Source organism: Mustela putorius, unplaced genomic scaffold (genome assembly GCF_011764305.1).
Source record: "Mustela putorius furo isolate JIRA1106 unplaced genomic scaffold, ASM1176430v1.1 tig00003942_pilon_pilon_pilon, whole genome shotgun sequence".
NCBI lineage: Eukaryota > Metazoa > Chordata > Mammalia > Carnivora > Mustelidae > Mustela > Mustela putorius.
Genome location: NW_025422087.1, coordinates 15,317,467 through 15,342,130, shown reverse-complemented (window position 1 = coordinate 15,342,130; position 24,664 = coordinate 15,317,467). Strand labels below are relative to the sequence as shown.

The 24,664-nt window shown below is 60.6% G+C and overlaps 1 protein-coding gene across 2 annotated transcripts in view; it reads left to right on the top strand.

The window, feature by feature from the left end:
- ITPKB (inositol-trisphosphate 3-kinase B) overlaps nt 1–24,422 on the top strand; it is an 88,152-nt gene extending 63,730 nt beyond the window's left edge. For both annotated transcript variants that reach the window (XM_004761926.3, XM_013061141.2), the window contains exons 3-8: nt 11,131–11,230; nt 12,424–12,637; nt 16,424–16,628; nt 17,788–17,889; nt 19,203–19,274; nt 21,207–24,422. In XM_004761926.3, the coding sequence (XP_004761983.1) occupies nt 11,131–11,230; nt 12,424–12,637; nt 16,424–16,628; nt 17,788–17,889; nt 19,203–19,274; nt 21,207–21,422 (909 nt within the window). In that variant the 3' untranslated portion in view covers nt 21,423–24,422. The remainder of the gene's footprint in view (nt 1–11,130; nt 11,231–12,423; nt 12,638–16,423; nt 16,629–17,787; nt 17,890–19,202; nt 19,275–21,206) is intronic.
- Nucleotides 24,423–24,664: the final 242 nt, after the last annotated feature.

The window sequence follows — 24,664 nt, the reverse complement described above, 5'->3', positions numbered from 1 at the left end:
TCGCTGCTGCGTCTTTTCAGCAACCTGTTTCCTGTGCCTGCAGTGATGAATGCGTGAACAGATGCACTGTAGCTCCAAAGAGCCCAGCTCTGTCCTGATGGGCTCCGGGAGGTAACAGGAGGCTGGGGGACTCAAGGAGGGATCCAGGGCTGGGTGCTGCTTTGGAAACAAGCTCTGGGTTTCTGACCATCATCTCTGCAAGCCCACATTCCCGTTTGCTGACCACTGCTTAACCCCAGGCAAATCCGTGGGCTCTGTCAGAAATATGAATTGTACCAACGCATCTTGCTTGCTTAGAAATACTTCCTAAATACAGCTCAATATTTGATGCTGCGTGGAAGTTCTCGTGTGGCATTCCTGAAAAGTTTCCGTCTTAGAAATTCCTTTCCTGGGAGTTCCCAAAATCTGGCTTCGGAGTTAGCCCAGACTAAGCCCCTTTGCAAATCTCTTACGAGCACTTTCTGGATGCTCAGAAGCTACTTAGAAGGCAGTATTGTGTCCGTGAACATCCTTGGCCCAGAGAGGGCAACCTTTAAAGATGTTATATATTTATTTGAGAGAGAGAGAGAGAACACGAGGGGAGGGACAGGGAGAAGCAGGCTCCCCCACTGAGCAGGGAGCCCGACTGGGGCTCGATCCCAGGACTGCAGGATCACAACCTGAGCCAAAGGCAGACGTTTAACCTACTGAGCCCCCGCAGATGCCCCCAGTGAGGTCACATTTTAGCAAGCTGAAGGTGGAGGAAAGCTTCTGCTCTGTCTAGTGGTCTCTGATTCATAACCCAAAGAGTTTCGATCTCAGGGTATCTCCAAATTCCCAAGAGTGTGAGAGCCCCTAAGCCAGGAGGGCTCTGTTGGTAGCAGCACTGTGCTTCTGAGAACTGCAGGGACGGACGATGACCTTTTAGATCCCTCAACATTGTACAGAAAACCTCCCTGCATTTTCCTGGCCGTCTAAATGTCATACCCCCATGTGGGACAAAAACGGGCAGCTGAGCTCTGTTGCCTAGTGGAGGCTTCCGGAAGAAGCAAAGAGACTTCTTTTAGACCATAGTCCCTGGGGGAGGGGAATTGGGGAGCAGAGTGTCCGCTGGGGACACAGGCTGGTGGCTCGAAGGCCAGGCTGTCTCTCACAGCTGTCTCCAGCACCAGGCTTCCGAAGGAGCAGCTCCTGGGCCTTCTGGACTTCCAGAAAGTCTGTTGACCGTCGGCCCAAGCTCCCCCAGAGTTCATTTTGAGGCAGGGAATGGGACCGTTGTGGGGACCCACTTCCTGCCGGCCATGGCCTTCACCCTCTGCATGTCCCTCGTGGGAGGAGGGATCCAAAGGCCTGTGCTGCGGAATAGAAGAAAAGGGGCCCAGGACATGCGGCTCACGTCCGCTGAGCCAACATGGAGCCTCGGCCGTTGTTTTATCCCCCAGAGAGGCGCCCCCTGTGGGACTCAGAGACCAGCCCCCTCCCGTGGGAGGCGTGCTGTCATCACATCACTAGGTTACTGGATGCTGGGTCTGGGGCCCGCGCTACGCACAGGGAATTTCATCCAAAAAACCATCCTGACAGGCAGGTGGGATTCCTGTTCTGCATCTGAGCTGGCAAGAGGCTGCTGACCCACCAGATGCCCCCAGCCAGGAATGTCAGCCTCTCCTCCTGGCTCTATGCAGCTGGGAGGTCGCAGACCCTGGAGCCAGGATGCCTGGGTTCTGATCCTGCTTTTGCCACTCACCCGCTGTGGAACCTGGACAAGCTGTGTCCCCACCCATAACCTAGGAGAACGAGAGTCCCTGTGCGGTGTGTCAAGGCACTGGTGTCCCACCGCCATGATGCTTACTGAGCCTGGCGTCTGGCCCTCGTACTCAGTACCTATTAGCTGCTTATTCCATTCCTGGCGCAGTGCGCATGCCGTGGGGCTGGCCTGCCCCCACTAAGATTGCTGAGTCTCCTGGAGCTGGGAGGGGGTTGAGGGCCTCCAGCGCCCCCAGGCCAAGGAAGAAGTGGGAACAGGAATGTAGGGCCAGGCTGGCTCCCCCACCGGGAGGAATTGCCCCCCACCCCCAGGGGCAAGGGAGGGGGGTGCTGTGTAGCCCTACTCTTCCTTGCTGAGCAATGAGGACCTTCAGGAAATTTCCACCCTCTGTAAATGGACTTTGTGTCTTTGCGTTTTACCAAAGTGAAAATAAGGTCTCTGGGGAAGGATAGGTGAGGTTGAGGGAGGGAAGGGCCCTGGTGTGTGTCACAGGGGTGTGCCCCCCCTCCCGCCAGCTGGGCAGAGCCCTGGGTGCCCTTTCCCAAAGGAAAAGCTGAGCTCTTCTGTCCTGTGAGCTTTGTCCACTGGGAGGTCAGCTACTGGAGGCTGCCCTCCCCCACCCCAGGGCCCTTCCTGGCCTGGCCTCTCCCCGTTTCCTCCTATTGTTGGTTCCCAGCCCCCAAGGCCCCGCAGCCTGGCTCCTGGTGTGAGAGGTGCACGAGGCCTCTGTGCGTTCAGAGGTTTTCCTCTACCCCCCCGCTCTGTCTCCGTGTGTGTGTCCTTCTCCCTCCATCCCCCGCTTCTCCCCACTCCTCTGTGTTTCCTCTAGCCCTCCTTTATTATTTTTAGTTCTTAAGAGGATGAAGCCCAGGAGGGAGGAGGAAGGAGGAGCCAAGTTAGTGACCTTCCAGACCAGAGATGGAGCCTTTATGGGCCCTGCCTGGTAGGGAGTGTTAGGAACATTTCCATTTTGAGCGAAGGGTACCTCCATCCCTGGCTAGCCAACCAAGGCTGAGCTGGCAAGATTGCAGGTCCCTGGGACGCCAGCTCCTGCAAAGCTAGGAGCTGGGGAGGAGGGCGGGTCTGGAATGTGCACTGTTAGGAGAGCTTTCTTTGCTGGGTGGACTGACCTGAGTGAAGGGGAGGGGGCGCTCCTCCAAACCCCATGTGGAGATGCTTCTGGAAAAATCCAGGCCCCAGCAAGTGGATGGGAGAGGGTGGGAGAGGGCCGGAGAGCAGGAGTGTGGACACATAAGGCCGGAAAGGCTTCTGGGAGTGGCAGCGTGTTTATGGGGGGCCAGCTCCCTCCTGTGGCAGCAGGGGGCATTCGCTGGCTGGGCCAGGGCAGCCCCCTGGTTGAGATCTGGGAGAGTCACCCTGAGAAGGACTCCTGTGTCTGGGCCCAGAAAGTGGGCCTCTCGTTGCCACGGGAAGGAGGGAGCTCACCAGGGGTGCAGAGCTGGGCAGCCATTCAGGGTTCTCCTGGCTTCGGCCAGAATGTGCTGAAAGGCACTGAGTGGCTGGGGCAGCCCCCCGCACACAGGGTCAGCAGGGCCAAGCTCACATCAGAAGTGTCTACTCTAAAGCAGCAGCTGGAGGTCCCGACCAGGCCCTCCACCCCAGAGCCTGGGCTCAGCGGCCCTCACCATGAGAACCTGGGCCAGCTCCCACCTCTCACGCCTGCAATGGCCGAGGTAGCAGGCCTCAGGGGCTAGAGAGGGCTGCCCGTCCTTGCTGTCCGGCCCCAGCCCAGCCGCCCATTCCACACTCCGGGTACTTAATCCACCCTCCATTGCCGGCTTCTCCGAAGGGCAGGCAGGAAGAGCCATACCCCGCCATGACCTCCGGGGAAGGTGTTCTGGAACCCGCCCCCCCCAGCCTGGAGAACATCACGGGAGGAGACGGGAATAAAAGAAAACATTCCTCAGGTCTTTTTGCAGAAGTCTTTGCGTTTGGTTTTTAGGGGAATTTTCTTGTTTGTTAACGTGGGGGATGGCGGTTGGTCTTAAAGCCCGGACTCTTATTTTTAGCTGGTGCTACCTGCCCTGCCAAGTCCTTGGGCTTAATTTTTCCGGTGGCTCGGGGTCTTGGTTTTGGAAGATCTTCCCTCACCAGCCCCCCTCCACCCCCAGGCGCACAGCTCACCGCTGGCAGGGACGGCTTCCGCTTGGGGCCCCAGCCAGGTTTCTCAGCGGGGCTCCAAGAGCGAGCCGTCGGGTCAGGGGCCCCTACCTGCCCGGGCATGCCGGCTGCCGGCTCGGAGGCTCTGCCAGGGCGAATCCAGCGAACAAAGTTGGCTGGCCTGGGCCTGGGAGCAGTGCGGGTTTTCCCCGGCACAGAAGGGAAGGACCACCAGGGAAACCCCAACTGCTGTTTCAGAGAGGCCAGAAGAAGGAGGAAGGAAGAAAGCATTCTTCCAAACATGGACACCTCAGTCGGTGGCTTTCGCTCAGCCTTTTGCAAGAGCAAAACAAAGGCACTGAGGCAGAGAGGGCTCTTCCCTTGGGGGGGAGCTGGTCTCTCGCCCTCCCCTCTCAGGACTTTGTGAGGTGGGCCAGGGAGTGTGGGTCAGGGAGGCGGTGCTGGGAATGAGTGTGGGTCAGGGAGGCGGTGCTGGGAATGAGTGTGGGTCAGGGAGGCGGTGCTGGGAATGAGTGTGGGTCAGGGAGGCGGTGCTGGGAATGAGTGTGGGTCAGGGAGGCGGTGCTGGGAATGAGTGTGGGTCAGGGAGGCGGTGCTGGGAATGAGTGTGGGTCAGGGAGGCGGTGCTGGGAATGAGTGTGGGTCAGGGAGGCGGTGCTGGGGAATGAGTGTGGGTCAGGGAGGCGGTGCTGGGAATGAGTGTGGGTCAGGGAGGCGGTGCTGGGAATGAGTGTGGGTCAGGGAGGCGGTGCTGGGAATGAGTGTGGGTCAGGGAGGCGGTGCTGGGAATGAGTGTGGGTCAGGGAGGCGGTGCTGGGAATGAGTGTGGGTCAGGGAGGCGGTGCTGGGAATGAGTGTGGGTCAGGGAGGCGGTGCTGGGAATGAGTGTGGGTCAGGGAGGCGGTGCTGGGAATGAGTGTGGGTCAGGGAGGCGGTGCTGGGAATGAGTGTGGGTCAGGGAGGCGGTGCTGGGAATGAGTGTGGGTCAGGGAGGCGGTGCTGGGAATGAGTGTGGGTCAGGGAGGCGGTGCTGGGAATGCACTCAGAATGAGGCCCAGTGGGCCTGTCGGCAAGGTCGCTCTGGGGACAAGAGTCCTCGCTGTTGATCTGAGGCTGTGCTAATTGGGAGAGCGGCTGATAGGCCCAGAACAGGCAGAGAGGATGGGGAGCAGGGTGGGTGCTGGTTAGCCTGTTGGCTGGAACAAAACAAAATCCTCTGAATTAAATGGTGGGGACCAGGAAGCTGTGTGACCTTTGGCAAGTTCCTTAACCTCTCTGAACACCTGTCCTCCAGTGCAGAACAGAACACACTGGGCAGTGTGGTGAGGGAGGAGACATCAGTGATGTGCTCAGCTGGGTTAGGACCGCTCGCTAATGCGCGTGCACCCACACACATGCCCCAACCCCCAGTCTCCGGAAGTGTTGTCTTGGAGAATCCCAGGGTCCAGAGAAGAGCCCCTTTTCTGACATCTTCAAGATTTCTCTTCGTCTCTCTTACCCTTAGAACAAAAACAAATGGAGACTCTGTATAATTATCGAAAAAGAAAAGTTAGCCAATGGGCCAGACTATTTCTATAAAAGGGAAGTGCTGGAGGAAAAAGCAGAAAATTGGGGGAACCGATTCGGTGGGGAAAAGTTAACAAAAGTCTATAAAACCCCTTTTGTTAGAAAATGAAATGTGCGCAGCAATCTCACTGCTTACCCCTCAAATGCTATACTTCGGGGCACCTGGCAGACCTCTACATATGTGAAATGGGGTGATTTGGCAGCTTTGCTGATTTTCTGACCGGCTCCGGCTGTCCCCTGAGGCCAGGAGCTCCCAGCAGCTGGGAGCACCTAGGGGGAAGCTTCTCGAGCAGTGAGTCACACAGTTAGCTTCTCTCCTTGCCCCCTGGCAACGATTTGACCTGCTGGAAGTACCCATCTGGGTTCTTGCCCATCTGCCTTGCCTTGGAGTGAAAACTAGTTCAATTACAAAAAAAAAAAAAAAAAAGATACAGAAGAAAAAGCAAAATGAACACCTGAGGTTGTCTTGTCCCATGAGCACCTGCACACCTGTATTATCACATCCTTGGTCCTCCCTGCCACCCTGTTTGGGAACGCAGGGCACATGTCACGTTCTTGAGCCCATTTTGCAGATGAGAACACTGACGGGGGCAAAGGGTCCAGGTTCAAACACTTGCTCGCTGCCACGGCTGGGAGGTCCACAGCTACCTGGGAACCTTAGTTGGCATCGGGGGGCTCTGACCATGGCCCCAGGGGGGCCTGTCGGATTTGGTCTCCCTCCTCCAGAATCCTGTGGGGCTTGGCTCAGCCTGCAGGCCGGGCTGACCAGGGTGTCTGCTCAGGGACCCCCCTGCAAGGGAAAGCCTGGTGGGGCCAGGGGCCAGGGGTCTGTCTCTCAGGAGACTCACACTCGTCCAGATAAGAGCTGGTGTGCATGTGTGCGCAGGGAGGGCCTTCTGGAAACACCCAGAGGGCAGGCTTCCTGGGCAAGGTGGGTCCGATCTGTGCTGATTTAGCGGAGTCCTCCGCAGTCATTCTTGGGGAGAAGTCCTGAGGGCAGAGACCGACACTCTTGCAGGATTCTGTGGGTAGGTGGGGAGAGGTGTGTGGAGCCCTGCCTGCCTGCAGGATCTCCCTGGCCGGGGAGAGTACATTTAGTGAACTGCTGCTCATACTTCCACGGGGGGATGGGGGAATGGGGGGGTGCCGGCCGCCTGAACGTATGCAACCCGTGAGGCAGTCCTTGGAAAAAGGAGTGTCTGCCTCCAGTGTCACCCCCCTTTCTCCCCAGCCTACCCCAGTTGCTGGCTGCGAGGAGCAGGCCCGAGAGGGCCCCGGCCTGGGCAGCTCCTGTGAGGGAGGCTGGGCACTGGGCTTGAACACCTCCATGAGGTCCACTCTCTGCCCAGCCCATGAGGAGGAGGACAGAGCAAGGTCAGACCCAAAGAACAGGCAGGAGGGGAATGAGTGCTTTGAGCCCCCAAAGAGAGTCTCAGGCACTTACAGTGGAGCCCTCCCCTCCCCCCAGCACTGTCATAGGCCAAGGCCGAGCAGGTCAGGACCCAGCAGGTCACCTGCTCCCGCCAACGGGCTGAGCAGTTGGCCCCCACAGGAGGCAGGGACAGCTTCCCAAGTGGGAGAGCTGGGTGGCCACAAAGCACCTTGAAGAAGCCCCACGCTTGCTTCGGGCTCTGCCATCCTCGTGTTGACAGTCTTACGAAGTTCTAGACAAGGAATCCCATATGTCATATCCTTGGTCCTTTGTGGGTGACCTGGCTTCTCCCCCCACCCAGTCCCGCTCTGGGTCCCTGCTCCCTCCTCCTCACTCCACCCTCCTTGTCTGCTCCTTGGAAGACGAAGGCCAGACTCCGAGGTGATCCTGGTCAGCCCTTCCATCTTTCAGAGGCAGTGCTCCCCTGCAGCGTAAGCGGGCCTTCTGGGGAAGCAGCCAGAGAATGGTGTTTCCCCAGGAGCCACAAGCCTCACGGGGAGGCTCGCATCAGATGCTGGCCAGGCTGCCTCCCCTGGGCTCGGGCCAGGGACTTGTGGCCCCGCTGGCTAGGGGACCGTGTCCGCCCTGGGCGCTTGGGGGCCTCTGGGCTGCTCCGGGCCCTTCTGGGGCTAGGGCAACCTGTGCGCTTGGAGGCTGAATGAAGGCGTCTGCCCGCGTGGGCCCCCACCTCTAGAGAGCAGCTTCGCGTGTGCCAGACATCCCGGTTCCCGCCGGCCGGTGATGCAAGGCGCTCGAAGTCTGAGCTGCTGGGACGGTCTGGCTGTGGTGCGAAGGCTTGTCTGGGCTGGGCCAGGCTCAGGCACCAAGGGGGTAGAGGTCTGTTTTCAGAGGTTTCCCTCCCCCTACATACTGCGCCACATTCTCTGACCCGTTTCCTCTCCCTGACCTGGCAGGTGCGAGGGGACGGAACTCCCTGGAATGATTTCCAAACATCGGACATCTCCAGGCCTCTCCCCTCCCCCGTCCTGCTGGTTTGGCGTTTTTCCTCCTAAATTGCAGCCGGAGCATAGAGTGAGGCCCCAGCTCTCACCGAGCGAGGTACAGCCTGCAGCAGGTCCCCTGCACTCATGGAGGAAACAGAGCAAAACCCAGATCATTCTTATTTGACCAGTGGGGGTGGTCCGTGAGGGGTCTGTGTGGCGGGGTATCACCCCCCTCGGTAAACCGGCACCGTTACCTGAAAGAGCTCACTTGGGTCGGCTGACCGCAAAGTCCAGACGAAAGCCTGCCCTAGGGCACTGCACCTGCTCGGCCGGGAGGGCCTTGCATAGTTCTTCCTTTCCTGTGAAGGGCTTCCAATAGCATCCCAAGTGCAGCCCTCCAGCCCTGGTCAGATCTGGGACGTATCTGGGGTTTGAGTGCCAGGTACAGCGTGTTTCCCAAAGGCTCTGGGCTCCTCTGCTAAAGGAGGCTCCGAAGACTCACCCTGAGCAGAGCGGCTCCCTGACCACCCAGGGGACCCATTTTGAGGAAACCCACCCCCTGGTGGGGGCAGGGGTGGGCTGATTTCCTCCCTCTCCCGGTGCTCCCACGGCTGTGGCCTGCACGGTCCTTTCCCAGCCCAACTGCCACCTGCCCGTGCTTTCTCTGGGTGGTGCTAGTCACATTCGGCACCGCCTGGGTGCCCCCAGCATGCAAACCCACAGGCAAGAATGTTCCACCGCCCTTGACCGCCCTGGGCAGACTTGGCATGGAAGGACTCTCGTGGCCTTGGCCCTTTTCATGGGAGAGGCAGCTTCCTCATGCCGGGAAGGAGCCTGAGCAGAAGAGCTCAGCATGAACTGTTGAGGACCCCCTGCCCCCCGAGTCCCCCCTCATCTCTGGCTCAGACTCTCCCACACATACCCCATCCTCATGGAGTGGCTTTTGCTCCTGCTATCAGGGGAACGCATGTGCTGATCCCATCTGACAAGTCGGGGGGAGGGGTCCACCTGCCTCCCCCGCACCGTCACGCTGCCCTGCTCCAGGCTTCCCGGCCCAGCCTCCAGAGCTGGTGTCGGCCGCTCACCCTCAGCCCCTGCTGGACCCAGCTGTTCCAGACCCAAGGTTCCATCCCACGGGCCTGCAGGCCTGCAGGAGCCTTCTCCCCCAGGTCTGTCCCCGCCCTGCCTCTGTCGGTCACAGCCTCCATGAAGGCCTTCCTTCCCAGCACCCACCCATCTTGGCATGCCCCTCGCTAGCCTGGGTTGTCTGTCACCACTGCACCTACAGATACAATGCGAGGTGACATACTGCCTGTGGGGGACGCCAGCCCTTGAGGGTCCAGCTGTGCAAGGAGCCTGGGGGACCAGCGGCCCCTCCCTCAGTAGGTAGAGGAGGACTCTAAGGCCCCAGAGGGGCAGGGAGGGGCGGCGCAGGGTGGGTTTAGTTGTCCCTTGGTGGGAAAGTGGCATGGGGTGGGTCAGCCCTGGGCAGGGAATGCGTGTCCTCCTGCTCCCACGCTGCACCTGTCACACCCCTGTCCCCTGCATGGTGGCTGGCTGTGTGCTCTGGCTTGGCGCTGACCTCAGCATCTCCCCCACCGGCCCATCAGGCCACCGCCCGGGCTGTAAGAAGGTTTTTCCGTTGTTGCCCCCCCACACTGCACTGTCTGTGCCGCCTTCTGGGTGCTGAGATAAGTCACGCCTCTGCCTTCCTTAGCCTTCTTTGGTGATCTCCATCAGAAGGATCTAGAAGATCAACCTTGCCAGTGGAGGCCCGGCCCTTTTGTCACATGGCCTGGCGTAAGAATAGATTAGGTCTTGGTGGCGGGGTGAGGGTTTCTGGCAGGTTTAGTAGGGAGGAATTCTCCTTAAACAGATTTTCACTTGAAGGCCTGATGACAGAAGCAGCTGAGTCTCGGCAAAGAGAGAAAACCCGGGGCAGCTGATTTAACCTTGAATCCACCTTGGCCGCCCGCAGCCTCTGCAGGGATGGGGCCCCCGTCCTGAGGGTGATAGCTGGCGGCTGTGGGGCAGGGAACCAGGACATTGCATTTACAGGGTCCCCCCAGCCAAGGCGGGGGGCCTCCTCCTCGCCCCCCCACCCGCCACAGAGCTCCTAGCTTCTCCTTCCCCTGCGCGGAGCCCCGGAGCCCCCCGTAGCTTCGTGCTGTGGTCTTGCTGGCTGGGGACTCGCTTTCTCAGGGACCTGTGGCACTGTTCAGCGCAGGTCCCCACCCCCCTTTAGGGACGCCTGTGATTGGGGCCTGTGGTCTTCCCGTGGTCTTCCGTCTCAGATTCTGTCCCAAAGTGAATGCGGGGCTGTGTGCTTCTGGAGAAACATGGATTGGGGGGGAGAAGAAGACTTCTGTGAGGCGGGCGTGTAAGATGGAGGTTTTGTGGGCCAGCTTCATTTCATCACTGACTTCCAAGGGCTCGGTTCTACCCGTGGACGGGATAGTGATGGCCCTGCATGCTTCTTGCAGAGTAAAATAAGGGACTAAGTCAGGGTCAGTTCTCCTTTTTGTGCAAGGAGCCCCTTGGCTCCTTGTCCATGGGCGTGCACGCACACACACACACACACGCGCGTGCGCGCGCGTGCACACACAGGTTTTACCTGAGAGACACCCAAAAAGAAGTACGTTGGAGAGCAGGGACTTGCAGGCACATTCGCCCCTGTGCGCCCCGGCCATGGGGTGCAGGGTGCTCTCCCCAGGGACCCTCCGCAAAGTCTCCCTTCGGGTCTGTTGCAGGCAAACAGTGCCTCTGCTGCCGCACCCACAGGTACAGTGTGAGGGGACACAACCCTCTCTCCTCTGCCTGCTGGGACGCTGAGGCCATTTCCTGGAGTCCTGGAGGGTCCAGCCGTGCAGGGAGGCTGGGGGACCCGCTGCCCTCCCTCACTAGGCAGAGGAGGAGCCTGAGGCCCCAGAGGAGCAGGGAGGGTAGGGTACAGGGTGGGTTTAGTTGTCCCTTGCTGGAAAAGTGGAAGGGGTTGTTGGCGCTGGACAGGGGACATGTGTCCTCCTGTTCCCACGATGTACCTGTCACCCCTTGCCGTAAAGGTGCCCTTGCATCTGGGCCTTTTGCTGGGCAGCAGGCCTTGCCAGGCTCCCTCTGACGGTGCACACACCGCATGGGTGACAGAGGAGAGGTCCTCGGAGCTGCCAAGGGCACCTGCCCCGAGGCTGTGCCACTTCTCCTCTGGGGGCCACCGGCAGTGAGTTACCTTGCTTTGAATTCATCCTAATCAGAAAGTACTTGTTCCCTTTCTAATGGAGACTTTTCTGTGTGCTTGTTTCTAGAGCAAATCATGGAGGAAAATAAAAAACATGGTTCACTGGTCTCCCTTTGTCATGTCTTTCAAGAAGAAGTACCCTTGGATCCAGCTGGCAGGACACGCAGGTAACGGCACGCCCCTCCCCCCCACAGCTTTCCTGACGGACCGCCAGCTCCCCTGGGAGACACCCAGAGCCTGTGGGCAAAACAGGTCTGGTCCTGCACACTACCGGGGACGGAAGCGTCTGGAACAGCTTCTCTGAGACCCCAGTGTCTGCATTCTCAGCCAGACTTACTGGGTGTGGCCTGAGCCCTGCCTTGGGGACAGCTGCCCTCTCCAGAGTCCATGCCGCCCCTTCCCCCAATGCATGTCCCCCCTTCCTCCGTCCCTGCCATCTTCGGGCTTTCTCTCCCCGTCCGCATGTCCTCTGCCTGGACTCATCAATAAAACCTGTGACATCATCAGCCCTGAAGCTTGACCACTCCTGCATCAGCTGGGACAAAGAGGCCATACAGAGCGCTTCATTGAGCGCCTACTGTATGCGCAAATCACCTTAGTCTTGGGGGTCACAACGTTCTTAGAAACACAGTCTCTGTCCCCCATCTTGTAGGTGGGGAAGGTGCAGACAGGTCACCCCACAAACAAAGGAGGGTCCTAGGTGTAGCTGGCCAGGGCACCTGCCAGCCACCAGGGAGGAGGGATTTGTCACCCCAGAGCCCAAGAGCCGGCCAGTCCACAGGTAGGGGGCCTTTAGTGAGCATCATCCTCTGGGGTGGTATGGGCGGCTGCCCCAGACTTGACCTTCATGACCACAGACCAGCATGGGATCTGACATTTCCTTTATGTCCCCAACACCTGGGCCCAGCCCCAGGTGCTTGGACAGACGCCTTCCTAAATAAACACTCCTTGACAGTGTGACTGAGGAGCACTGTGCAGGTGGGCAGTGCCTCGGACCCCCGCTTCTCAGCCAGTGTCCCTGTCCCAAGACTGGAGCCGGCCCTCCCAGGACTTCCGTCCTGAGACCAGAGGCGGTTTCATCACCCAAGAAGCAGGACCAGCAATGGGTTGGGGGTGGTCACGGGAACACCAGAGGTACGATGGGGCCCTCCAGCTGCGCGTGCCGGTGTCCTCTACTGACAAGGAGCCTGCGGTCAGGGAAGCCAGGGAACTGGCTGGCCGCCGGGACCTGCGTCCACGCCCCCGGAAAGGCTTGTTCCACAAGCGGGGACCCTGGGGGCAGCCCCAGGAGACCTGCCTGGGGAGCTGGGGCCTGGGGGTGGGGGGTCAGGGACCAAGGGCCTCCTCCCTCACCCCACAGGGAGCTTCAAGGCGGCAGCCAATGGCAGGATCCTGAAGAAGCACTGTGAGTGTGAGCAGCGCTGCCTGGACCGGCTGATGGCCGACGTGCTGAAGCCCTTCGTGCCCGCCTACCACGGGGACGTGGTGAAGGACGGAGAGCGCTACAACCAGATGGACGACCTTCTGGCCGCCTTCGACTCGCCCTGCGTGATGGACTGCAAGATGGGTGTCCGGTGAGCCCAGCGTGTGCACCTGGCAGGCTTGGGGATCTGCGGGGACCACGGGAACCCCCTCCCTGCCCCAGCCCTGTCCTATGGCATGCAGAGGGGATGGGACCCTGGCTTTGCCCCTCACAGCCTCCTCCCCTTTCTAGAGCCAAAAGCTGTGGGGCCGGGAATGGGTGGGCTCTGTGCTGAGCTAGCCTGGGGAAGGCAGAGAGAACTGCCTGCCTCTCTGGGCAGCAGGGGTCGGGGTGCTGCTCGGAGTAGCAAGGGGGTGGCCGCATAGGGAGGCTGGGGTAGAGGCCCTTCCTGTGACTCCTGTGCCCACACCTGGGGGTAGGGAGAGCCCGTTATTGGAACGTGCTGGCTTGCCAGCAGAGACGTGCGCCTGCCCTTCGAGTATAAGTGGAGCCCAGAAGCTGCTCCCTTGGCAGACATGGGGTGCTCCAGGGGCCCCACGTAAGGCACAGAAGCTGTAAGGGGGCGCATGGGCCTGTGCATGGAATCGGGTCCGAGCCCTGGCGTCTGCCCGGGGAGACAAGCCAGGGGAGGACTCGGGAGGGAAGGAGACAGGAGGAGCAGCCAGGAGCAGAGAGGGCCCGAGACCATGCCGTCTGCTGCCTGGGCCCTGTCTTGACTGCATGGTGTCCTCGTCCCTCTCAGACTTGGACCATTCTGTCGCAGGAGTCCCCAAGCAGCTCCTTCTGTCCTGAAAGCCCTGTCCTGCCTCCCAGGAGCCTGACTGGGCCCTGGCAGGTCTGGGCCCTGGGGCCTATGTTTGCTTTGGGTGGCGGAAGCAGATTTATTTCTTCCAAGGGGAGAATGCGAAAGACCCGTGTGTCTGTGTGTGTGTGATAGAGACCAGGGCCAGGGAAGAAGCCCCGTTTCCCTTCCCTCCTCACTCTTCCTGGGACTGTCAACCGAGTCAGACCCTGCGGGCTGCATTCCTTCTGTGTTGTCCCCAGGCAGGGACCAAGGTGGGGGAGGTCCAGGCCCCACTCTGCTCTTCCGTGTCCTGACCACCCTCCCTCCCTCTGTCCAAGGCCCTCACTGCTCTGGCCCACAGGAGGAAACAGACTGTCCCTTCAGGCACCACGTGGCCACTGCTCTCCCACAGAGTCTTATTTCTGTCCCAGGAAGGCCCTCGCAGCGTACACCAGGATGGGTCCCCTCCAGGGAAGACGCATAAATATTCCAATGAGTTCACTCCAACCGTGGCCAAAAAAAGTATAGCCTGAGGGAAGAACCTGTGGCTAGTGGGTCCCGAAAGGCTGCCCTGTGGACCTGTCTGTTCCTCAGGAAGCTGCTGGGGACAGGGGCCCCCTCCACCTGAGGCCGCCTTCTGTCCCCTGAGTCCCCCCATTGGCGGCCCCGAGGCGGAGGCCGTGGTGTGGGAGCGGAGTGCGCGTGGAGGGGGGGGGGCCTCCGCAGAAGGGGTCCTGCCTCAGCTTCTCCTCCTGCTTCACGATGCCAGGGACGGACCCCTCTGCATTCCTGCCACTCAAAGGCAGGGTCATGGCCCAGTGAGCAGGGGTCACTGATGCCACAGGGGAAGGGGACCCAGCAGGGGCAGGCAGGGCAGCATGTCCAGACCAGGCCCCAAGGGGGCTCCATGGCACCCCGTGTCTCTGCGGGGACTGCGCTGCCTCCCCAGCTCTGTCCATCCAGAATCCTTGACCTCACCACTTCCCCTAAGACCAGCAGTCCGTGCCCACTCCCAAAGTGTGGCCCGTTCTTGCCAGAGGGAAGAGGCCTGAGTCCCTGGCCTGACAGGTGGAGACTTAACACAAGGAAGAAGCCGGCTGGCCTATCAGCAAAGGCAGCCTTGGCCATGGTGGGGGCCTAAGGAGCAGGTGACATGGGCACCTGCAGTGTCCTAAACCAGGGGCCTCACGGGGCTGGGGTTCCACATGGACATAGGCTCATGTGGCTCTGGCAAGTTTTCTCGAATGCAGCCCTGTGGTCCTGTGTTTTGTGTGGCCTGCCAGGCAGAGTCAGAAGCGCCCTTCTGACATCCAAATCGGGCTGGTGGGTGGAGACTGGGATCGTCCACAGTTTTTGAAGCCATTAGTGGCCTTAGCGTGGAAGCTGTGGGTTCCCCACGGACTCATTGCCTTTCCGAGGGTGCCCTGGCCTCCATATGGTTGCCGGTCCCCCCTGCAGCTGGCCTCTGCTCCCCCCTGTGAAATGGAGGTGTCGCCTTCCCCAGGGCTAGTGTCAGGGAGCATGGGCCCCACTGTCCAGCTGCTGACCGTTTCCTCTGCCAGAGGGTGAGCAATTCTACCCCGGGGGGACTGTGGGGTCTGCTTTGGAGAAAGCCCCAGTCAGAGGAGACTGAGAGCTGAGGCCCCTTCCCGTTTGAGAAACTAATAAAAGCTCTTTGCAGAAGTAGAGCCCCCCACCCACCCCACAGGCCCCCAGAGGACACTCAGGAGCACTGGGGATGGCCAGCCTGCTCCAGCCACTCAGCACGCACACACAGCCACACACAGGCCAGTGGGACTCCACACATCACTGGCCCGGCCCTGCAGGCCCAGCAGGGTGTGCATGCACGGGGGTGTGTGAGTGTGCGTGCATGGGGGGGTGCGTGCATGGTGGGGGTGAGTGTGCATGCATGAGGGTGTGCATGGGGGGTGTGCACGTGAGAGGAGTGAGTGCATGAGTGGGTGGGCAGGTGAGTGACGTGAGTGGGTGGGTGAGTGGGTGTGAGTGTGTGGGGTGTGTATGCACGCATGGGTGTGTGGGCGTGAGTGTGCACACATGTGTACATGTGTGAGTGTGAGTGCATGTATGGGCTGTGTGCACAATGGAAGGCCATTTAATGACCAGGCCCGTGTTCACACCCGGGGACTTGATCTTTTCTTGTATCTGATATAGTGGTTTCTGAAACCTTGTCCTTCAAAGACCTCACGAGTGGATGTGCCGTCTGTTCTGGTCCCGCTCGGAGCAGATGTGACAGGCAGTGGCTGAGCAGGGCCTGGGACACCCAGGGGTAGGGGGGCCAGACCTTGGTCACAGCCACCCACCTTGTGGGCAGCCCCCACCCACAAGGGGCCCGCGCAGAAAACCTCCCTCGCGGCAGCTCAGTGCTGTGACTTCTGTTTCGGGAAGGCTCGCAGCAGGCAGCCATGGAGCCGGGGGCGGGGGAGAGGGGTATGATTGGGGAGCAGGGGTGCGTCTGCGTACACCTACGTGTGCAGTTGGGGGTAGCTGTCCACCTCAGTCTGGCGAGGGGGGGTGAGGGATTCAGCCAGTCCTGCCCCCGCTGCCATTACCTCGCCAGGTTCCGGGGACCCCTGCCAGCTGAGCCGGCAGGCCCAGCCCGCACATGCGGATGGCAGGGCAGTGTGCGGGTGTTGGCCACGTTTTCCAGGGCCCATTGGGCTGGGGGCTCCAGTGTGAGGGGGCACGGGTGGGCAAGGCAGGCTGAGCCAGTACATCTGCGATAGAGCACTGGCCATGGGGCCCCCAGGCTCCCTGTACCGGCCATGAGCTTCCCCTTCCCCCACTGTGGGCCTTTCAGAGGCCACCTTCTGGCCTGGCCTTCGTACTCAGGAGGGGGGTGAGAGAGCCAAGGACGTCTAAACCCTTCCTAGAAGGGCGGGACCTTGGGTTCCTCCAGGCTTCCCCAGTGATGCTGGCGTGGGGTACCCCCTTCCCTAGGCAGCCCTGGTCTCCCAGCCTGAGTGCACGTGGGCCCCTCTGGGCAACCCGCCTGGGCTAAGCTGAGAGCTGCCCACGGGCGAGGCTGGAGCTGCGGTCCGGCCAGCGGTCCTCAACACCCCCCTCGCCACGCAGGACCTACCTGGAGGAGGAGCTCACCAAGGCCCGGAAGAAGCCCAGCCTCCGCAAGGACATGTACCAGAAGATGATCGAGGTGGACCCTGACGCCCCAACCGAGGAGGAGAAGGCCCAGCGGGCTGTGACCAAGCCGCGGTACATGCAGTGGAGGGAGACCATCAGCTCCACGGCCACCCTCGGCTTTAGGATCGAGGGCATCAAGGTGAGGCCCGCAGGCGCCCAGCTGAGGAGGGGACAGGGGCTCCAATGTGCCCCCATGGGGTCGCAAGTGCACAGGCCGTGGTCCCCACTGGGGCCCTGCTGGGATTCGACCCTCGGCCCACTCTGGGCCCCAGCGTCGGGGTTGGCTCACTGGAAGCCCCCCGCCCGCCAGCTGCCTGACGGCAGACAGCACCTCTGCAGAAGGTCCCATGGGCACTGCTCTGGGGTGAGAGAGCCACTCGCCCTTCTCCCTGTCCTCTGAAACAAGCATTTTCTTTCCTTTCTGCAACCAGCCCTCGGATTGGCTACAAATTTCATGCTCTCCCCCTCGCCATAGCGCTCATTTTTCTCTCCTTGTCTGTATGAAACGACCCCCCAATCCTTCACCTCTCCCTCTCCAGCTGGATGTTCTGACCTCTGGTCACTGTCTGGCCAGTGTCCCCACCAGCACTTTCCCTGCCTCACCCCTCCCCTCCCCCAGAGATGGGCCGTCCACCTGGCTGGCTGTCCCTTCGCCCCAGTGCCCTGCTTAACCTTTCCGAGGCGACCACGTTGCACTCACTGGCCTGATGGTGCACAGACCCCCGAGTGTGGTGACTCCACGTGGGGCCATCCTTCCTCAGCCTTCGTCCCCAAGAGCAGAGCTCCCCCTGGGGGAGCTAAGCTCCATGCGCTCCCCTGGAACAGCGTAGAACGCACATAGTGCCAGGATAAGAAGAGGGAGCCACCTCCTGTCCGGGGTAGGCCAGGGAGCAGAGACAGCATCTTGGCCTCCAGGTGACCTGCGATAAAGGATCTCAAATTACAAAGGGAACCTAGCTGACCTTGGGGTTGGGAGCCCCTGTCTTCTGTCTGGACAGCAGGGACCCGTGGGCACTCGGGTTCTGAGGGCAAAGCCCCGGGTGAAGTGGAGACCCGTCCTTCTCATCCAGCCCCTGCTGCCCACGGCCCCACCCCTCCATCCCTGGCCTGCACACCCCAGGCCTCCCCTGACCCTGTGATAGTACGGGTGCCCGCCTCCCTCCCCAGCACCTGGGCACCATGGGGTCTCCATAGCCCTGTGAGCTGCCTGGCATCCTTGGGCTGCCATGTGGGTGAGCGCCCTGCCAGCCCCCGGGCCCTCTGCTGACACCCCTGGGGGGCGTCCTTGTCCTTCTCAGAAAGAAGACGGCTCCGTGAACCGGGACTTCAAGAAGACCAAAACGAGGGAGCAGGTCACCGAGGCCTTCAGAGAGTTCACAAAGGGGAACCGCAACATCCTGGTAAGTCAGCCCCCCACCACTCCCGGGAGGGGCTGGCTGCACGGGGACCACCCATGGCCCCCGAGGCTTGCCTAGCCTTGGGCCGAGCCGGGCCGCCAGGCCCACACGCCGGCCTCAAACTCCCACTGGGCAGGTACAGAGGAAGTTGACTCGGTTGCCAGCCCCATTTGAAGGTCACCGGAGGCACCCAGTGGGCTCACTCTCTCCCTTGCCATCCCCTAACGGCTCTGAGGACGGTTGCCTCCCATGAGAGGATTGCTGCCACTATAGTCTCAGTACCTGCCAACCATCGTGGGCTCCCCAGATCCGCAGGGCAGTCCCCTGGGGCGGGGAGACTTTCTTGTCCCCACTTCACAGGTGAGGGACTGAGAGGGTCAAAGGCCCAGCTAGAAAAGCACAGAGTGGGAGCTCACGTGCAGGCCACTGCAGTAGTAGACAAGCTAGACACATGGCTCTGACCTCTGGGGTTAGGACCTTGACCCTCCAGGCAGAAGTAGGGTGTACTGAATATCTGCACCCCACGGGAAAGGTGCCCTGGGACAGACCCAGGTGCTTTGGGGACATGGGCCCTGGAGCCCCCAGGGACAGGTTCCTTCTGAGCAGGGGTGGACCCAGACAGCGTTATCTCTGAGCAGACTCCGAGCTGGCTGAACTCGAGGGTCTCCCTCCCTCTGCAGGCCGGATAGGCTTCCCTGAGGCCCTGGCAAGGAGGCTTCGGGCATGGGGTGCACCCCCGAGCTCCTCCACGGCCCGAGCCCCCTCTTTGCCTGCCACAGAGCACATGCCTCACTCTTGGTGGTGCCAAGCCTGGGCCGTGACCTTCTGCAGGAGGGTGTCGAGGGATGTGGGAGCCTGCATACAGCGGGCTTCCCCGCAGTCCCTGGGGACGGCAGGCACCCCAGAGGCCGGCGCAGCTCTGTCCCCATCCGAGGGCTGCATGGAGAGGCCCCTGGCAGAGGCTCCCCACTTTCCCTTCGGAAGGTCACGGACACAAGGTCTGTGTTCTGGAAGGCCCCATGGTGGCTGGGCTGTTTGGAGGCTGCCTCCACACTATTGTCCTTCCTGAATGAATGTCACCACGTGTGAGAGCTCATAGGAGCTGCACGGCTCAGCAGGGCCTCCCCTCCCTCCCCTCCCGCTCACAAAGGAGTGTGGATGGACAAAGCGTGGTGCCAGGAGTTCGGCTGCCCGCCTCGCCTGGGCCTGGGGCTTGGAATAAATGCTCAGGGCGGAAGGTCCCTTCCACTCTGACACTTGGCAAAAAGCCGCCCCACCCCCAAGTGTTTAGAACTCTGGCCATTTTCTGTCCCCAGATCGCCTACCGGGACCGGCTGAAAGACATTCGGGCCACTCTAGAAGTTTCTCCCTTCTTCAAATGCCACGAGGTAAATACCGGGCTTTCCTTCTCTGGGTTGTGGCGGCAACCTTTGGGTCTGCCCACCTGAGTGGTGAGCACACCTCCCACACTCATGGGCCCGCTTGTTCTGGAAATCCAAGGGCAAATATTAAGACCACGCAGCCAGAGAGGCAGGCTGCCCGGGATCAGGCCACTCGCTGCCGGCAGGGGCCCCGTCCACACGTGTCTGCCCCAGGCTCCCTGGACAGACCACGCAGGGCTGTCCTGCCTCAGGGCTGTGGTCATCCATCCTCCCACTGCTTCCTGCCCCACCTGGCTCCCGAGACTTCCATCCCACAGGCCCCCAGGTCTCAGGGCAGAGCCCCCAGAGCTGCCGAAGCAGCCCCCCATCACCACCAGAGACCTTTGGGCACCACCCTGGGAGCCTGGCTGGAACTTTCCACCTGTTCCTGCTTCCACGTCTGTGTGTCTGCGGGGGCAGCAGCCTGGGAACCCAGACACCCGAGACGGGGGATCTGCAGGACCGTGGGGTCATAGATCCCAGGCCTCCGGCCCCTGGAGTGTGCACGCACACATATGCACATGCATACGCCTATGCACGCCGCTCCCCGGAAACGGTTACTGCCGTGGCGAAGCAGGCACCCCACGCTCCCCACAGCCTTGCAGCTCCTTCCAGAAAGCAGCTCCTCTCAGGGTCTTGCAGGGAGGGAGCCTGAGCCTGAGCCTAAGCCTGAGCCTGGCTTAGAGAGGGCAGCGGGGGCAGCAGGTGAACAGGAAATGGGTGGTCCCAGGACCCGGGAGGTGGGAGCTTCCCCCGGGGGGCGGGGGGGAGGGGTGGGCAGGCCCTGCCAGGCCTCACAGCATCTTGGTACAGGTGACGAGGCTGGTCCTGCTTCCGAACACACAGCCCAGCTTGCCCTGCGATTTTATCCCTAACTTGTCCTTCGGTCAGGGTGCACCTGTCCCACGTGGTGGCTCTGGCAGGTGCCTGGGTAGGACTGCCCATGAGGAGGGACTGGGGTGCTCAGAGGGCAGACAGGGTGGGCTCTGCCCTGAGCAGCTGCTCTTGGCCTAGCCATCCCCAGGTTGCCCTTTCCTCTGCTCCTCCACACTGAGGCCCAGGGTGTGCGAGCCCTCTGCCCCTCCCAGGGCCTCTGGATCCCCAGCTCGGTAAAAGGTCTTTGTGCGGCCCCACTGGAGCCTCCCGTCCCCTCAGCCTGCTTGCCTGCTCCAGAGGGCACAGGCCATGCCTGGGCCTCAGAACCCCAGGACCTACCCACGGGGCCGAGGGACCGCACCGCACCGCCCGAGTCCTGGGAGCTATAAGAACCCCGTACCCTCTCCCCAGACTCTTACTTCCTTCGGCCCCACACAGTGACCTGGGGGAGGGTGTGGGGGATGGATTTGTATTTGGGGAAGTGCCTCACTCCATGCAATTGCTCTGAGCCAGAGCCCAGAGCAGGGGGTGGGGGGTCGGGGGGTTGGAGGCAGGGTAGGGCTCCTTGGTGCCCACTGTTGTCAGAGCTGGGCCATAGCAGAGACCAGCCCCAGAGTGCCCTACTGGGCCTCTCTGCTCAGGCTTTGCCTGGGTCGTGCTACTGGAATGGGGGTGGTCTGGGCCTCCCTGCCAACCTCCTGAGGGGCTGTGTGTGCACTGGGCAGGTCTATCGGGAGGTAGGAATTGCAGGGTATGACCCCAAGCTTTAGCCTTGGTCTGAATAGTGGGGGCAAGGGTCTGCCACCCCAGAGGTCCTCCCTGACGCCGCCCACACAGAAGATGGTAGCTGTCCTGGTGACCGGCGGCGTCCTTTGTCCCCTGCTCCGCCACCCTGGGTGGGCTCTGCCAGGTGGGATGGGGCTTCGAGCTCTGGGCTCCTCAGCACTCTGGCTGCAGGGGGTGAGCTCTGGGGGCTCCAGCGCTGCCCTCCCCAGCTCCCCATTCGCTGCCCTTTCCCCCCAGGTCATCGGCAGCTCACTTCTCTTCATCCATGACCAGAAGGAGCAGGCCAAGGTGTGGATGATCGACTTCGGGAAAACCACGCCCCTGCCCGAGGGCCAGACCCTGCAGCACAACGTGCCTTGGCAAGAGGGGAACCGGGAGGATGGCTACCTCTCGGGCCTGAACAACCTCATCGACATCCTGACGGAAATGTGCCAGGACGATCCGCTCGCCTGAGGCCCCATGGCACCCGCATCACCACCCCGTCCCTTCCTACTCCTCCGCTTCCTTTCTCCTTTCATTGCCCTTTGCGTCTATCAGGGTGTGAGCCCCAGAGCCGACCCTCCCGAACTGCACTACAAGACACTTTGTAGAGACGAGATGGAGAGTTCCAAGAGCAGATGAGAGATTTTCTGGTCACTTTCCTCATGAAGGGCTTGGGAGCTGGGGTTTCTACATCTGTCTGTGCATAGGATCTCCCAACAAAAGAGGAATGCCCAGACCCGGGCTCCGCGGCAGCTCTGGTGGGCTGAGGTCTGGAAGCAGACTCAGGTAGCTGTGGCACTTACTGGTGGGTCACTAACCCAGGAGCCAGGCACAGCCTCTGGATGGGTCACCTGCGGAGACCTGCTGCCCCCTGGTGGCCAGTGCGGTCAGTGCCACTGCCAAGTTCAGCCTGTGTCTGTGCCATCCTCCCCCTGCTGGGGGCCGGGATGGGGGGGGTGTTGTAAGAATCTGGGCTTGGGCAGGTGCCTGGCTTCGGGCTGCTGGTCTTGGGGCACCAAGCCCTGGGAACTGCGTGTCGGCCATTAACAGGCCAGGGGCGCGCACAGACGGTGTTGGCCTTCTATAGGCACCCCACCCATCTGGTATTGAAATCCTCCAGCTTTGGGCCAGACCTGGGAGTCAGGAAATGTTCTCCGACCCAGGCCTTCGCAGGAGGGGGCAGGCAAGAGCTGTATTCTTCCATATGATTCTCATCCTCTGAGTTCAGAGGACACTCCACACACCTGAGCTTCCAGGGATGTCCCCTAACCACCCAGAGCCACTTGTTTCTCCAGCTCCCTGCCTTGCAGTGGTAAGGTCAGGGGTCGGGGGGGGGGGGGGCCGGGACACAACCAGCCCCAGAGGGAGAAGACAGAACCTACAGAGCACACTCCCTGTACATCCCTTCACATACACACCCCCACCATCTCCCTGGCCTTCTTTCATGAGATCAGGCCCCCAGAAAGTTCAGGCAGGCTCTGGGGCAGTGCTGGGCAGGGAGGAAGCAGGTTCCTGGCTTACTGGCCTCCTCTCCCCCCTAAAGTAACTCTTAGTGCCTGAAGGGGTTAGACCCACATTTCCCAAATGTGGTGCAGGCAACCCCCAACATAGGGGATGGGAGACGGGGTGGCATCTCTCCCTGGAGTCTCCAGGTTGCTTGAACATGACTGGGGAACCCCTAAACTGTGTTTTAACTTTCAAGCAAGTTACGTCTCTCTTATGGAGAAGAATGTAAAATTGGCCTGACTTTGTAAGAACAAAACTATCAGCTCTTTGGCCATGCAGAGCTGCGCTCCCCAGGTGCCCTCCTTCGCCCATGGAGGTACAGCGGGGCGGGGCGGGGCGGGGCGGGGTGGGGGCAGAATTGAGCTCTGACAGGCGGCAGGTGCTGGGGAAGTTCCTCCAGAGGGACCAGTCCAGAAGTTTCCTGGGCTGCCCCCTGTCACCCCAGGGTCTCTGGAGGGACCTCCGACCTCCCTCTAGGACACCAGCATTTCCCCTTTTCGTGCTGGGTGAGTGACGGTTGGTGGGGGCGGAGGGCGGGTTGCAGGAGGATGTTTAAGTACAGATTTTTTTTTTTTTTAAAGGAAATCCCTTTTAAACTTCCTGGCTTTTGTTGAAAACAGTGGTGAGCTCCAATGTGGGGTATGCTAAAGGTCACACCCCCGCCCAGCTGAGCGCAAGAGGTCTCGTGACAGCATGTGACCTTCTGAAGGCAGGAGCACCACAACCAGCCCTGGGCCTCTCTCTGGAGCTGGAGTTACCTGTAGCTCAGAAGGGGCCTGGTGGTCTGTGCCTTGGCAGTCCGCTGGGGGAGGGACATCGACCATTCAGACCTCCAGATTCCAGATCCCAGCGTTGTGGGCTGGCCAGAAGTCGCCCTCCCTCGATCTATGTAGAAAGTTTGCTAAAGCAAATGAATGCTCTGAACAGGAAGTGCGGGGGACCAGCTAGAGCTACTTAAGAGAACAAAATTTCAAGCACTTTAAAGAGGCACCAATTGTTTGTGAACGATGTGCTGAAATACAAGGGATGTATTTATCAGAGGAGGTCTGCACTGCTGATAAGTCAGCTACAGGTTGCTTTGGGGCACGTTCTATCAGCGAAAGTGGTATCTTTGTGATGTTATTCTCTTCCTTAGGGTTTGGGGTTCTGTATGTACTAAATAGCTCTCCTCTCCCGCACCTCTTCTCTCCAACTGGCGTGCCCCCTTCCCTGCCTCCTCCTTGTCCTAAAGGAGTAGATGGATCCTGAGTAGAATTTCCCGGAACCCTTCCCTGCCCGGCCCTGGTCCCCACAGGGACACCTCGGAATCTGGCCGCGCAGGAGCTGGGAGGGCGGGGCGAGCGAGGCCCGTGTGCACATGCGCACAGGTGCACGAGCGGCCTTCCTGCTGGCTCCTCGCCTCCGAGCCCCGGGGCCGGGGGGCGGGGGGTTCTCGGAGAGCAGCATGCTTCACGTGTTCGCGGAAGGTTTCTCTTGCCTTTAGTGTCGTGTAAGAAGTTTTTAAGTTATATTTATTTTTTCCGGTTTTTTAATTGCACAAAACACTAAGACTGGGAGGCTGGATTCTGTGTGTCCTTTAAAGCTGTGCCTTCTTCCTGAACTTTTGCCACTCGGTGGAAAGAGCCCGGACACAGCACTGCCCCCCCTTCCCCTGCCCATGGACTCTTTACTCTGTTCGCTGTATCTAGCTTTGAGTTTGCTCGCATCCAGTCCACCCCGTCCCCTACACCTCCCCCACGTGTAGAGAACCCAGGCCGTCGGCTTGGGAAGGGGCCAGGGGTTCCCTGCCCACCCCCAGTGCCTTTCTCCTAGAGGAGACCACTCCCCAGAGGGTTCTCCTTCCCTCTGCACCCCTTTCTCCGCGACACCTTGGAGAAAACTGTTACAAACCCCCCACCTGCGCAGTGCCTGTCGAACAGACCGCGTCGCTCTGTACCTTCCTGAATAAAGGCCCAAGACACCACAGTACCGGCCTCCTTGCGGTCCTTTGCGCCCAGAGCCCTGGAGAAGCGCCTTGGGTGGGTGGGGGACTGCGCTCTTTGGAAACTGGAAGATCGCGCTGGGGCCCCAAGAATCCCCCCAGGAATGGGGTTCAGATTGGGTAAGGTTTCGATCTGCAAACGATTTAAAACAGGCTTCAGATCCAGTCTTTTCAGCCTTGTCCACAAAACCTCTGCGTAGTTAGTCATTCAGGACACAGAATGACC